The 15,583-nt window shown below is 31.3% G+C and overlaps 1 protein-coding gene across 4 annotated transcripts in view; it reads right to left on the bottom strand.

Moving 5' to 3' along the window:
• Positions 1–126: 126 nt before the first annotated feature.
• Positions 127–15,583, bottom strand: part of LOC111427531 (heterogeneous nuclear ribonucleoprotein L) — an 80,769-nt gene continuing 65,312 nt past the window's right edge. For 3 of the 4 annotated variants that reach the window (XM_023062722.2, XM_071193970.1, XM_023062723.2), the window contains 4 exons: positions 14,248–14,486; positions 11,498–11,827; positions 10,311–10,518; positions 725–10,167 (listed from right to left, as the gene is read on the bottom strand). In XM_023062722.2, coding sequence (XP_022918490.1) covers positions 10,049–10,167; positions 10,311–10,518; positions 11,498–11,827; positions 14,248–14,486 — 896 coding nt within the window. In that variant the 3' untranslated portion in view covers positions 725–10,048. Of the gene's footprint in view, positions 573–724; positions 10,168–10,310; positions 10,519–11,497; positions 11,828–14,247; positions 14,487–15,583 lie in introns of those variants that run through there. The other variant, XR_011639603.1, reaches the window with a different exon arrangement.

Genomic DNA, 15,583 nt, shown 5'->3' on the forward strand with positions numbered 1-15,583 from the left:
ATTATTTTTATTATTAATAATTTATTTAAATCAAAAATCAAAAGAAAATTATGAAGAAAAACACTAAAATTGTGTTTTGAATTAATTCTGTTTGTAATGTGGTTCGCGTAAAGTGAAACGTATATCTTGTATTTTGGCGAAATATGTATGTATTTCAGAAAAATGAATTACAATAAATTATACTATTATCTAATAAATTTTGTCGAAAAACTTTGTTTAAAAAAAAAAAAAATAAATAAATAATAACACCCACGACAATTAACTAATGAAATAAAAAGATGTCATCAGGTACTTAAAAGAAAGTCTTTAAAACAAACAATCCTTTTGTCATAGATTGAGATTAAAATAATAAAATAAAGTAAATCAAATGATATGAAATACTTAACATAAAACTTTGATGTTAAAATAATTGATATTAATTTAAAACAATAATTACCTAGAATAATAAATTAATGTCTTTTTTCTTACGTGTTTGGGAACTCAATGAACATGTCGTGTGTTTTGAGTGTGATATGTGTAGGTGGGAGAGTGTATATAAAGTGCCTTTTGTCTCTAAGAAGTGCCCGTGTAATCTGGAAAAAAAAACGAAACGAAATCAAAATAAACTAAATCATCTTTTCAATTTAGCACAACAATTAAGCACACAAAAATTTTACCGTTTAATTTGTTGTAAAAGTTACTTAATTTTTTGGATTTGGGATGTTACAGTTCAAAAACACATATCTTATTTTATTTATGTATAATTACTCAGCTCAATGAATTATAACTTATTTACATTATTCAAAAAACGAATTGACTTTTTGTTTTTTTTTTGTTGTTTTTAGTTAATAATACTTTTCCCGGGAATTTTGCACTTGTAACCAATTTGTTTTAAAACCAATCTCGGCGAGGCTCGAAAAACGGGAGAAAAGAAACGAGAGATCAGCCGGATTTATTTTTTAATATTAATATGCCTAGGAAACGAGTGCAGAATCCCGGCTATATTTGGCATACAATTACGCGTTTATTATATAATCTCTTTTTTTTTCATTTTTTTAATAATTTAAGTATATACACATAGCTCAGAAAATACATACATTTATATTATTTTTTTTAAATTAATTAATTTATTTAATGTTGGTTGTGTCTCATGTCATTTGGTATATTATGTATGTATTCATGTTATATGTATTTTTGAACGTGTAAGCATTTGTAGGTGTATTGTTTTCCTCCGTCTTCGCAACATCAATTAATTATAATTAATTAATGAGTAAAACAAAAAAAAACTGAAGAAAGATGTCTTTTATAATTAATATAATTTCGCAGCAACGCTTGTTATTTTACTTTTTACTAAAAAATATTTTTTGCCATCAAAAAATATTTACTCAATTAAATCGATTTCGCAAACTACATCGTTATAGCTAAATATTAAATTTTTACATCACTTTATTTTATTTTAAGCTTAAGTTAAAGCGATTTGCAAAACTTTCCGGCAGCTCTCTATAATCTTAAAAGAGTGTTAATTTCTAGGTGGTGTTATAATAATGTTATAGGGTGTTTATATATTTTTTTTTGTAGACAACTTTCAAAGCAGTTGCTTGGTCCCTTCTGTCATAATACTTCAGTTCTTTCTCGTGCGAAATACATATATGTAATAAGTTAAAGCAAAAAGAATCAGATAAATTGGTTTTCCTTTAGTTTATATTAGTAATGTTGCGAAAACGAATGGAATGAGAGACTTTTTGGAGTGAAGGTGTGATAGACACAGAAAGACTACCACTGGCTAGAGGCACAGATAATTGACTCAACTAAGTTTTCTTTCTTACAACAATTATATTAATTATATGTATATATAGTTTTTTTTATATATACGATGCAGAACCTGCAAACACTACAAATAAGATAACACACAGGAACATTTGACATATAGCTGTGTATATTACTCGTTGATTGTTGGTTTTATTTTGGATACTCAACCTTTGTCATCATGGTAATTACGAGTATAAAACGATCGATGAAAAAATAAAACACGTAATATATCTTAAGTAGTAAAAAGAAAACGACTAGAATTAGAACGAGCTAAGAATAACAAAGAAAGATGATATGATAATCACACACGTACAATTTGGAGATTGAGTATACAATTTTTTTCTTTTATTTCTCTTTTGGCCCTACGGAATATAACAGTTTCATGTCATCTTGTAATATTTGAGCCGATGATTCACGAAAGTATAATTTAAACGTTAATGAAATAACTAGGGTGAAATCGAGAGGAATAGTTTTCTTTAATATGATAAAACTTAACAAAAAGATACACATTAATAAATTTTTAATATAATATAAATAAGAAGACAAGATATTGTGTTCATAATAATTTTTACGAAACATTTCTATTTTTATTAAAAACCTTTTTGTGATACTAATTGGTTAACAAAGACCATATTATTTTAATTATTACGATTTGAGTTGCATCATTAGAATCAATAAATCAATTGAATCATGTAGTCACCAAAGATGATTTTTCTAGAGTGCGTTGAAATATTTATGAGTTGTTGAGCACGTGAAGTATGTGAGGAAAAAGATGCCTTGATATTGAGGAGAATGGCAGTTGTAGTTGGTAAGGAATGGGGTGTAATTGGAAGAATGCTTGTGAGAGAAATAATGCCTGGATTGATGCATGAGAGGAAGTTTGAGGTGAAAGTTTAAGGTGGAGAAAGTGATGGTCGTATAAGAGTCAAACGGAGAAGTGAGGAACATCTATGGAAGTACTTCTCATTTGGTATTCCTCCAACGTAATATAAACCCTCAGCGATATGTGGATGAGATGGTAGAACCCCATATTTCCACATTTCATGATATTCCTTGGTTTTTTATTATGGTCAATCCAGTCTCCAGATTTCTCGCCCATCAAATATGTTGAGACATTGTAGGGAGGAAATTGAAGAACTTACTACATCCTTGCAGTCATTGCAAGTTTTGCAGCATGAATTACATGGAAGTTCTGAATGATAAGATAAAGATGGTTGGCAGTTTCGTGCACTTGAGTCCCTGTTGTATAACAAAAATTTGGTCAGAAAATAAATAAAGAAGATAGTGTATGGGATTAGAAACATCTTTAAGTTACCAAGAAAAGTCAAATTAGTCCTATACAAGACCTTAATACGACCAAAATGGGTCAACAACCTCAGTGTAGAAAGACAAAGATTCAAGGGAAAATAAAACAATATTTGTTGCTGTTCAAAGAAAGAATTAAAGTGCAACGGTTGAGATGGATTAGCCAGAATGGACATAAAAAGTACCATAAGAATTATATTTGACCGTTGTGGATCTATGGGTACAAGATTAGTTGGGAGGCTGAAGAGACGATTTGTGACGGATGTAGAAGAGGACCTAAAAAGGATGAAAGTCAGAATTTGGAGACAAAACTTGTAGGATACACAAGTTTAATCCTTTATCGGCCAGCCTTTAAATAAATAACATACAATATAATGGTATAGTTACTAAATTACTCACTAAATTCAAATGCATGAATTTTAAAGTTCTATAATAATCAGACAGAATAATCAGTGTGGTGTTGGAGGTGAGTTATAAATAATAGCTTTGTCGAAATCTGTGCATGATCTACTGCTTTTTCTTTAAAAACTTCTACAAAACATGGAAGGGGTCATTTGGATTACAAAGTTGATGAGGAAAAGGACTAATCACTGTTAAGTAGTACTCTGAGGTTCCATAAAAATGCTAAAGCCTAAATGTTGAAAGACCTGATTCCGCTTCTAGATTTGATAGCTATGGTCATTGGCCAGTACATACTACTAGGTGTAGATGGAAGCACAGTGTCAAAGGTACTAATCGTCTAATGGGTGAGAAGTGAACAACAAATAAACATTATAATGTATTTTTTTATACTTATAAATAATATGTGAAGTTGTAAATAGAGCGTTTTAATAGATTTTGTAACCAAATGGTTATAACCTGTATTTCAATAATTGAAATAGTAGTTATATACAGGGTGTCACACAAAAAACGCCCCAAGCTGTAACTCTGTCATTTACATTCCGATTTTCATGAGCGGGTTATGAAATGAAATGGTTTCATGAATACTATGATTCATGCTACAAATAAATTTTTTCCAAGGCCGTCTTCAATTTTAAGCGATTATTAACTTTTGCTTTTCAAATTGGTCTATATATTTTTCTTTACGTCATTGGATAGAGATTGTTTTTCTGAATCCACTGATGTACAATACATCCATTTTGAATATAATTTTAGTAGAGAAAAGACACCTGTATATACAGGTTGCCACACAAGAACGCCGCTAACTGTACCTCTGTCATTTACCTTCCAATTTTCATGACCTAGCTATCAAATGAAATGGTTTGATGAATACTATGATTCATGCTACAAATAAACTTTTTCCAACGCCATCTTCAATTTCTAGCGATTAACAACATTTGATTTTCAAATTGCTCGGTATGTTTTTCTTCACGCTATTGGATAGAGTTTTTTTTTCTGAATCCATTAATGTACAATACATCAACATTAATTGTAATTGTAGCATAGAAAAACATTAAAATAGTTTCTGAACATTCTCTTAAAGTCACTTGTATTATACTGTAGTGTGCCATGGGATAAATGAAAAAACAACTTATAAGTATCATTTACAACTGCTTCGGGCATTGACATAGCATTTAATGACTGTTATCAGTTATTTTTTTCCATGGCACACTGCAGTATTACAGAAGTGACTAAGACAATGTTCGGAAAATGTTTTAATTGTTTTTCTCTGCTAAAATTACAATTAATGTTAATGTATTGTAGATTGATGGGCTCAGAAAAAAATCTCTATCCCATAACGTGAAGAAAAACATACCGAGCAATTTGAAAATCAAAAGTTGATAATCGCTTGAAATCAAAGATGGCGTTGGAAAAAGTTTATTTGTAGCATGAATCATAGCATTTATCAAACCATTTCATTTGATACCTCGTTCATAAAAATCGGAAGTTTAATGACAGAGTTACAGCTTACGGCGTTCTTGTGCGACAACCTGTATATACAGGTGTCTTTTTTCTGCTAAAATTAAATTCAAAATGGATGTATGCACATCAATGGATTCAGAAAAACAATCTCTATCTAATGACGTGAAGAAAAATATATGGAGCAATTTGAAAAACAAAAGTTAATAATCGCTTAAAATTGAAGATGGCCTTGAAAAAAATTTATTTGTAGCATGAACCATAGTATTCATCAAACCATTTCATTTGATGCCTCGATCATGAAAATCGGAATATAAATGACAGAGTTACAGCTTGGGGCGTTTTTTGTGTGACACCTGTATAATAGTAATTATTACTAATGTGGTTATAAACAAAACAATCGTGTTAAATAATCAATAGTGATTCTAAAATAGCCACAAGTTTAGTACACCCCTTTAAAAGTTTGCCCATTAAAGGAGTACAAAAATCATCGTAACCAATGAAAGGTTAAAAGGAACTGCTAAGGTAGGCCAAGATTCAATCAATGAGCTAGATCCACACATGATGATGGTAAATGTGACTTTGTAATACTCAAAGTAATTGAGTCATTAATATTTAGTAATAAAGACTATTTATTTAGCCTCTACCGATTTCATCATTATGGCATCTTCAAGAGTATTTTTTTAAATACTTATTTCAAAATCGTTTAAATATAACGATAAAATGAACATAATATTAAAATCAAATATTTTACAGTAAAATTTTTCAAAGATCACAGATTACTTTCTTATTGTTAGTTTTAAAATAAAATCGTTTTTGTTCGTTTTCTGTATCCTTTCTTCTTAATCACATTAATACATTCAGGTACAATATTTAAATAACAATTTCCTCTCGATTTCGTTCGAAAAAAGTTAATTTTAATTTTTTTAAAACTTTTCTAATTATATTAATAAATCATCTGCTCAAATTGTTAAACATTATAATAAAAACATCACATTTCTATTTAAGTATTTTTCACTCGAAATAGCCCTAAAAAGTGTCTAAAAACCTACAAATTATTTGTATACGATAACCTGGCACCGTGGTTATTTGTAAATTCGTTTTGAAAAAATTTTTTTTTAGTTTGGTCCACACTTTAAAATACGGAATTAGAAAAATAACAGTCAAAAGACTCTGTGTTTTCCGTGTCCGTGTGTTCCGACGAATATAATAAGTAAAAGGTGAGCCAGGTTAACGTACTTTTTGTTTTTTCTTTTTTAGAATAGTCGAAAGAAAAATAAGTAATCCTTAAATATAATAAGACTACGGTACAAATATTCTGTAATACTATATGATATGATATACCTATGTCTTTTATGAATCAAGTTCAGCAACGGGAATTGCTATTATACATACTTAATAAGTACAAAATAAAACGGAAGAAAAAATAAAAACACAACAAGAATAGAACGAAAAAATTTACGTTTTTTTTAAAGCGTTATTGATGCACAAAAAACATCGACTGTTCACAACATTTATGTACTTTGAAACGCTTATTAAAAATTAACATTTTTTTTCTATTTAATTTTTTTTTAGTTCTTGTTATGCAACCTCTGGTTTATTGCACATCGTTTTTTCACGTTATATACCTACTCTTTACAGCACACTGTTTTTTTTTTCATTTAAATTTAATTCTATAGTTACAGTTTGGAAGGTGTTTATTAAAATAAAAATTTTAAAAATCACCTTCTCAAATTATTATTATTGACATCGACAAGTAGACGATACTTGCATCTCAATCTAAGAATATAACCATAATATTTATCATAATAACATCATCTCTTATTTTCTATTATATTCGAAACGTTATCATCTTGTACTTTTCGCGCGTTTGGTTATTACAATTAAATTGAGACGCAACTAGCCCGGAAGACGAGTAACGAAAGCAATAATTTCTTTAAAAATGGACGACACAATTTGTGTTTGTGTTTCGTTGGTACCGAACGAATGTTAGCCTTTTTTTTATTTCGTTCGTTTGTTTAAAAAACTTGCACCGTTTTTACTTCTCTTTATAATGTTAAAATAAAACTTTATGGAAAGGGTTTCGTTTAATTTCATTAGACCGCGTATTTAAAAAATTATTTATGTAGTGTAAGTAATAAGTATATTATGTACACATTTAAGAAAAATCGTTTTGATATGTGTATCAATATGTACTGAATTATTTTTATTTAGTCATAATTGCTTTCTTGTCAGTGTTTTAAACGAATTCGTTTTCTTTTAAGAATTAAAAACAAAATTTTCATTGTATTTTGTTTCGATTATATACATTTTTTAAATTTAAATGATATGTAGAATGATCTTTGATTCATTTTTGATCAAATTAAATCGATTTAATATACAGGATGATTTAAAAGTAGATGTGAAAACTTAAATCTCATGATGAATACTTAATTTCTCTTAATTAATGATGAAGCCATAAATAAGTATTTTCAAGTAATAAGGAGCTAATTTTAAATTTAAAGCTCATGTGGTGTTATTATCACAACTAATAACTGAAAGCAATTGAAGTCGCAGATGATACTTGAGTTTGACCACATACTAAAAACTTATGAAGTACTGCAAAATCGTGCAGGATGTTATAAGCTGCAAAAATTCCTCTAGAATGAAGTGTAAATTTTGGTCCAAGACATCTTAGAGGCTTTTTGGATGCATTTTAAGACAAATATTGGAAAATTCCTGGAATACAAGGTAGATGTATACATATCAGCTATTCGACTTCAGGACTGTATAATGATAACATAAATAGAAGCAAACTAATAAAAGCTATGATCAGTTTTGGAATCCCTGGTTAGCTGACAAAATTGATAGCGATGAGAGCTCGGTAGATACAAGAAAATACTTCACAAACTTTCGAAATAAACCACGGGGTGTGACAAGAAGACCAATTGACTTGTCAAATAACTTCCGGAACAAAATGTATCAAATCAGTCCAACTTCTGGGATACGCAGATGATATTGGCATAATAGGCAGAATTTTTGCAATGATGAAGGAAACTTTCGGGAGTATAGAGGGGAAGGCAGCAGATATGGGTATCACAATAAATGAAACAAAAACAAAATGGCTACAGTAGGTAGTAAGGATTGTGAATTGTACAAAATATATAGCGAAGTGGAAGTAGTGAAAAGGATAAAAATTGCAAGACTAAGATGGGCAGAACATGTGATGAGGCGCAAAGAAGCAGATTTCACGAAGTGTATCTTCCAGCAAAAGCCAGAGACCGAGAAAGAGATGAGCCGATCTGGAAAGCAATGGTCTTGAATCGAGACAGTTGGAGGAGACAACCCAGAACGGATTGTAGAGTCAATGATGTAGATGAAGCAACAGTCTCTTCTACGCTGCAATATTGAGTATGAGTTGAATGTTTCAGAAGTTACGAAAGAATGCAACGCGTAGAGTGGAAGAAAATACGAAGTGATATTTCTTTGATGCAGATATCAAAACCTAGAAGATTTGAATTTAGAAGCAATATGAATCAAAATTTTATCAACAACATGGTTCCAGTATATCTACAAACCGATGATGCTGACAGAATAGGACTAAAAAAAGAAGGAGAAACTGAAACCGGCAGAATTAATAAATAGATATCATTATTACAAATTAATATTGACTCATACATGTCATGAAAAGACATTCAGTTATTGATTTGGTGGCTATGAAGGCTGGCTCCACGATCCAACCCTATTTGATTCATTCATAAAACATCACATTATGATGAAAACCATGATACCTCCACACTATTAAAGATCATAAACCATGAATGTAATTGAGGTTCAGCAACAAAATATGTTCTGTATCTTTAATTTAAAATAAATCTTTCCATATGAGACTTCAATTTTGTAATCTACTTTAATCATCCTGCAACATTTACCATAGACTCAAAATATTAATTATTTTTAAAAATTTAATTTAAAATTTCGTTTTTAGATATGTAGATACTCCAAAAGGTTTTATTCAAAAATCATTGCAGTTTTAATGAGTATTGATTTTGTTGCAATAATAATAAAGAAACGACAATTACAAAAAAAAAAAACGTACACTATTAAAAGCTCAAAATGAAATAAGTAATGGCAACGAAATGAAAATATTAGAGCTTAATAGAAACATTGAAATGAATAAATATCAAAATAAATTAATGAATAAAAAAAATAATTAAGCATCTACAATTAGAAAAAGAATAAATAATAGGATATGAAACTAACCTGCCAATGTGTGTGTGTTTATGATGATTTTGTTTCAGGAAACACATGCAGAGACGGACATCGCTAAACTCTCCCTAAAAAAATCTAAACAAAGTATAAACTAGAGCTTAAAACTTAGCGCTACTCGTTGCTATAATAAAACGTCTTAAAATTGCACTATTATAATTTATACTGAAGAAAATAATGTCTTACGCATCGTTTCTTTTTAATTCTTGTGTAAGATTTTTTACGTTATACTTGGTGATATGTACCTAGTAAGTTAATTTTTAAAAAGATGTACATGTAATTTGTGTACGTTAAATATGGAGAGAGAAATTAGAAATTCTTACGTTAAAATTTATATTATAAAAATACCTAATCAATTTGAATCGCATCGTGCTCCTCTTTGTCTACGCTAATGTTCCAACGAAACTGACGATTTTTAAATTTTATTTAAACAATTTTTTTTTCGATTTTATTTTTGGAGAAATTCGTTTATAGACAATCATCTTTGCGGAAGTCGTTTTCCCTTTCATTTCTTTTTTTTTATCAAACAAATAATATAACAAACACTGGAAAAATTCGATCTTTTTCAAAAATGTACAAAAACTCTGGTCGCGGAAGGGCGGGTAATAACTTAAGTAATAATAACTAAAATATCTTAACACTAACAAAACGAAAACAATCACGGGTCAATTAGTTAATCGATATCATTATCGGGGGCATATACAAGTATGATACGTCCACTTGCAAAACTTTTCCTTTTTTTTTTCTTTCAAGGTAATAATAAATATAGGTGTGGATAGTGGGATATGTATGGGGAATTTTGGGATTATGTTTAATGTTACTGGAGAGACGATTTGTTTTAATTTTTTTACTGATCTTGTTCCATACGCCTCTCTCCCGTACCATTACTGTTGTTGTCTCCGTTGCGTATCGTCATATTACGCGATGAGGAGAAGCACAGTTTCATTATAAAGGGAAATTTTGTACCTAAAGAAAAATGAATAAATAAATAATTACATTAAGATAATTCAATGAATATAAAATTACTGTTCGTCAGAAAACTATAAAAATTCCGTATCAAATTCCAGATAATGATGAACGAATAGGAGCGCTATTGTTAAAACTCTTACCGGGACTCTCGATCGCCGCGTGATTGCAGGCCATCACAGCTGCGACTGCTTCCGTGGTATTCTCAAATTCTAATAGACCGGAACTCGATCGTTCCGATTTCATAGGAAACAATTTTACAGCCTTCGGTGGAACGACGTCGTAATCTTTGAACACTCGGATCAGTTCCTCTTCTGTTACCTGTGGTGGTGTATTGAAGAAGTGCAAAATCTGCAAAATATAATTTTATTGATTACATCTTGATCACTAATAATACCAAATAAAAAATAGTGATTGAATTTGGTTAATATTGGATATGTTTGATTTTGTATAATGCTGCGATGTATAGACATGCAAAATGGATCAGTTTCCCAGAGGAGAAGCACGAGGATGAAATCACAAAGGGAATATCAATCCGTACAACTAAATTAGTGAAATTAAATTTCGACCATCCGTTCATTGGGGAACAAACTAAATAAGTTATAATGCTGGATCTCATTTTGACGTTTGTGTTAATTGCCTTATAAAACCTGTCTATCGAAAAATCTTTTTGTTTAAGGTTTATAAAAGAAAATATATACTAAAAAATACAGTTCTATTCTACAAATCTGCCCGTCATGAAACCACTCCGAGCTCGTCGGTGGATTTGTCTTCGTGAAAACGTCAATTTCAGAAACGCAACAATATAAATTGCCCTTAACGGTATTGTGAGACACCGACGTAAAATCTACGACGTATTTCATAAATAAAAAGGATAAAGTAGTTTCTTTCTAAGAAAATTTTAATTAATTTATGATTTTCTTGCAAATAAGTCACTAAAATGACTCATAAATAAAGCTAGGTTAATTTTTATTAACTATATACTCCTTGTTAATCAATAAACGAGATATAAATAAACGAAGGTGGGCTTGAAACACAGCCATTCGTAGGAGAACTACAACTACCAAAACTGCTCTAATGCAAAATGAAGAATGATCAGTCGTGCAAATGATGCGCCAGGTAACAGATAGAATGGATGAGTTGTCATATAAATTTGGGCGCATTGAAAAACATGGCAGAAACGATCTGAGAATTGCCATTTGGTGCGTTAGCGGTGTCCGTGCGTTAAAGAATTAAATGGATATCTTTACAAAATTAACATCTTCCTAATATTAAAGAAATTTGGAAAAAAGGACGAATTAGATTTTAATTTATAATATGGTAATAATACCTTGCTGGGCGGTTGAATACGATTTTTGCTGGCCATCGCAGGATTCATGAACCTGTTGTTCTTGTTCGTGATGTACTCTTTGTACGAGGGCGACTTATCCGGAAGTGGGTACGGATTGGTAACTTCGCTCAAAAATGGCTGCTTACTGAATGCGAGTTGCAGTTTATGTTCGGTGATGTCGTTCGTGTTGGAATTGGAGTTGTGTGTCAGTGGTGCGGCTCCCGTTAGGCCAACGTTCACGTTATTCAAATTTTGTACACACCTTTCCACAGCCACTCCATCACCCATCTGGACCATCGCTGTTCCTTCTTTCGATTTCAGAAATTTTATCTACAAAAAAAAACATATTTTAAAGATTTTTAAATCAAACACAAAAGCATAGATTTATTCTATTTACGTTCAAACACAAATAAAACAAAAATATGATTTATGTGATGTAATCATTCTAGTACAAATTTCTTGTTTACTTCAGTGGTTTATTTCTTGTAGCGTACCCTCGAAATAATTTTAATAGTTCGCCGCACACCAACACATCTTCCGCTCTAAACATTTAAGATCATGATATGTAGCCGCAACTCAGAAAATTTATCGTTTTGAAGTGAGGCCAAGCTTTATACTCAAGAAACACATTAAATTTAATATGCAACTTTTTTTAATAAAGATTATTTACTTGATTGAATTTTAAAAACAACAACGCAAATATTTTGATTACGTAATAATTTCGTTGGTATTGCAAGCGGAGATATACCTAAATTTAGCTTATAAATGGAGGTGGCGTCACGTCAAAATAAAAGCCCGTTTAGTGGAACGAACGTCTAGGAGCTTGACGCGGTATAGCGTCGACATAAATTACGCTGTCACTTCAAAGATCAGATGGAAAGTATAAAACTTTCAAATCCGCTTTTTAAAGTTTAAATGACAAATAAGATTATGGATTATTGCAACTGGGACATCCATCAATGGGAGGATTTGCTAAAAATCTTTTTGTTTAATAAACATTCGTCTAAAACGTTCATAAATTTGTTATACAGTGAATTTTATTTAAAATGCAATATACAAAAATATATTTCCATAGAAACCAGGGCGTACCACTTACTTTGTACCACATAAAATGTAACATGTCTGAATGTTTCTGGTTGTAATTCTAATGTTAGTTTTAGTGATAGTGGTAGGTAGTGGCAGTTAACATAAGATATGTCAACTATGTTCCATATTTTTATTGAACTAAAACTAGAACTAGAATTATTCGGGTTTAGCAGTCTTGAGAGACGTTCGGCTAAATTCGAATGTTTCTAGTTCTCAGTCTAGTGTTAGTTCTAGTATTGCACTAGCACTATCACTAGAACTAACACAGGACCTAGAACTAGAATCATTCGGGTTTAGCCGTCTTGAGACGTGCGGCTAAATCCGAATGTTTCTAGTTCCAGGTCTTGTGTTAGTTCTAGTGCAAAACTAGAACTACCTCTTGAGAGACGTGCGGCTAAACCCGAATGTTTCTAGTTCTAGGTCTAGTGGTAGTCCTAATTTTAATTGTTATTTAGCGTTAAATTGTGGTATATTTTTATTGAATGAAAACTAGAACTACCACTAAACCTAGAACCAGAAACATTAGGGTTTAGCCGCGCGTCTCTAAAGACGGCCGAAAACTCAGAGTTATCATACGGACTTCACCTTTTTCCAAGCAAAACTTTTACTTTGTAAAACTTTGCAATGCCTGTATTATTAAACTATGTTGCATTTTATGTGGGACAGTGCAAGTGCATAGTAGTTTCGTTAGTTATATGAAATTCCCGGTAATAGTTTATAATTACGAGGAAAAAATAGTGTTATGATTTTATATTCGGAATGATTGTTATTGCTCATAAAGTATTTTTAATTGCTTTACATATCACATTCGCAAAAAAAGAAAAAACGTGGAGGTATTTTTTCTGAATAGAAAAAAATTATCGTGCCTATAAATTTCAGATGGGATTTAGCGTTATCTTTTTACAAATAAAACACGAACAAATCGCACTAACTCATTTACTTATCGGACAGAACTCGAAACGTAAACGCTTAATGCGTACATTTTCAACATGTATCCAAAAAAACATCTTTAATAATATTAGAACGTAAAATAAAACGAAAAAAATTTGTGTAGGCTTCGTTTACATCCGCGAAAGAGATGAGTATATTATTACAGCTGACTTTCGGATCATTACCGTTGTATTTCCCTGTTGGAGCGTTGAAAATTCCCGCATTCAATATAACCCCCTTTGTCCATAAAAAATTCTCCAACAGCGTACATACACGGTTGGGGGCCATTCGAGACGCAAATTGTATATAACTTATTTACGATACAGAATAGAATAGTAAGGGTAGTATTGACGTTCTCCCTTAAACCCGGGATGATCCTCCAAAAATGAAACGAATTGACTGAAAGTTTCCTTGGTAATGATATACTACAATATCATTCGAAAATACGTTCTATTAGATAAGGAATTTAAAAGTAACATCAAATCATCCATTTAAATCGAAACGTTTACTGTAATATTCTCAAACGTTATGTTACACTCACGAAAACGCCTTAAAATTCCCGAAAAGTTTGCTCTGTCAGCAGACGTAGCTACTAAAGGCGAAGGAATCAAGTAGGATCGATTCCCTCAAGGGAATAGATAAAAAGAGTCTTTCGATGTGCGAAATCTGGATGGACGTAGCGCGATGTCTTTGTTCGTCCCCTTTACCTCCATGGAACGTTTGGTTTGACTTACCCGGGCCACGTTTCCGTAGAGACACATCAGATTGAAGAGTTTGTCAGCGTTTGTACGCAACGGGTCCAAACCGTAGACCATGAGAACGGCTCCAGGTTGCTGAAACGGTGTGCTTCGCTGGTCTCGGTATTCCGTCGTCACCGGAGGCGCCCCTTTTCGGTAGCCATCCGCTCCAAATGGCTCCCCGTAGCCCGGTCCCGGAATTATTTCTTCGTAACGTTGCTCACCCGAATACGGATCTAAAATGAAATGAAAAAAAAAAGAATAAATGTAATTGAATCGTAAAGAACTTTATAAGGATTGAAATTGGTGTTTGAATGGAGCTATTTTCATATCAATATAAAGACTTCTGATGAAGTATTATTTGATTAATTAATAAAAGTGGTTGTAAATATAATAACAAATAATAATTTAATAAGCCGAATTTGAAAATTGATAATTAATCTTTGTGATTAATTAAAAACGTCAGGTGTATTTAATTAAAACTGCTTCGATTTACTGTTATAACAGCAGGCGTATTTCTATATAAATTTAAAATATCTTACGAGAGAGGGAGAAACCTCTCTTTGAGATGTTTTATTGCTTTAAGCCAAGTAATAAAGGTAAAAAAGGGGAAAGAAGTTGGCCAAGTTCATCTCTGAAGGAGAGAAATCAGCGACTCATTGTTAAAGTAAAAGTTGATTTCTTTTCGAAATCAGTATCAATCCGGTTGATTAAAGTCGTTAAATTATTTTTAGTTTTTACAAATATATTATTAAATTTGTTATTTGAAACAGTTTTGATTTACTTTAAACATTTAAACTTTTGCGTATTTCAGCTAGTAAGTAATTAAAATGCTTTCGTTTCTAATGCACGGATGAATACTTCTTGGGCCTTTAAACTCTTTAATTACTCAGCTTAAGATGCACTTTTTTCAACTTTTAATTGCTCCAACTTCGTTTTGAAAGCAATACTACAGATAATTACTAAAAGTGTCGAATTTTCGTTTATTACATCCATTTAATATTGCGCTTATGTATTTAATAATGAAAAAAATATTTATTTCGTATACAATTTGTTGCAAAATAGGTAATAAATCATTTATTTCAAAGTGTACAATCGATGACATTAAACTACAATGCTCATTAATCGATGGTTTGACATCCTCTTGTCTTTGACACCAGTTCTTGTAGCGATAAGCCATCCCGCAGAAATTACACGTAGAGAGAAGCTATAAGAGGGTTGGGCGGCCTCATATAGACACTTGACTGATTACTGTGAACCGTACACAGAACGCGTTGAGCCATGAATACGAATACCTCATTAGTGCAGCACGATGTAAATTACGACGCCATCA

This window comes from Onthophagus taurus, chromosome 2 (assembly GCF_036711975.1).
Source record: "Onthophagus taurus isolate NC chromosome 2, IU_Otau_3.0, whole genome shotgun sequence".
NCBI classification, from domain to species: Eukaryota; Metazoa; Arthropoda; class Insecta; order Coleoptera; family Scarabaeidae; genus Onthophagus; species Onthophagus taurus.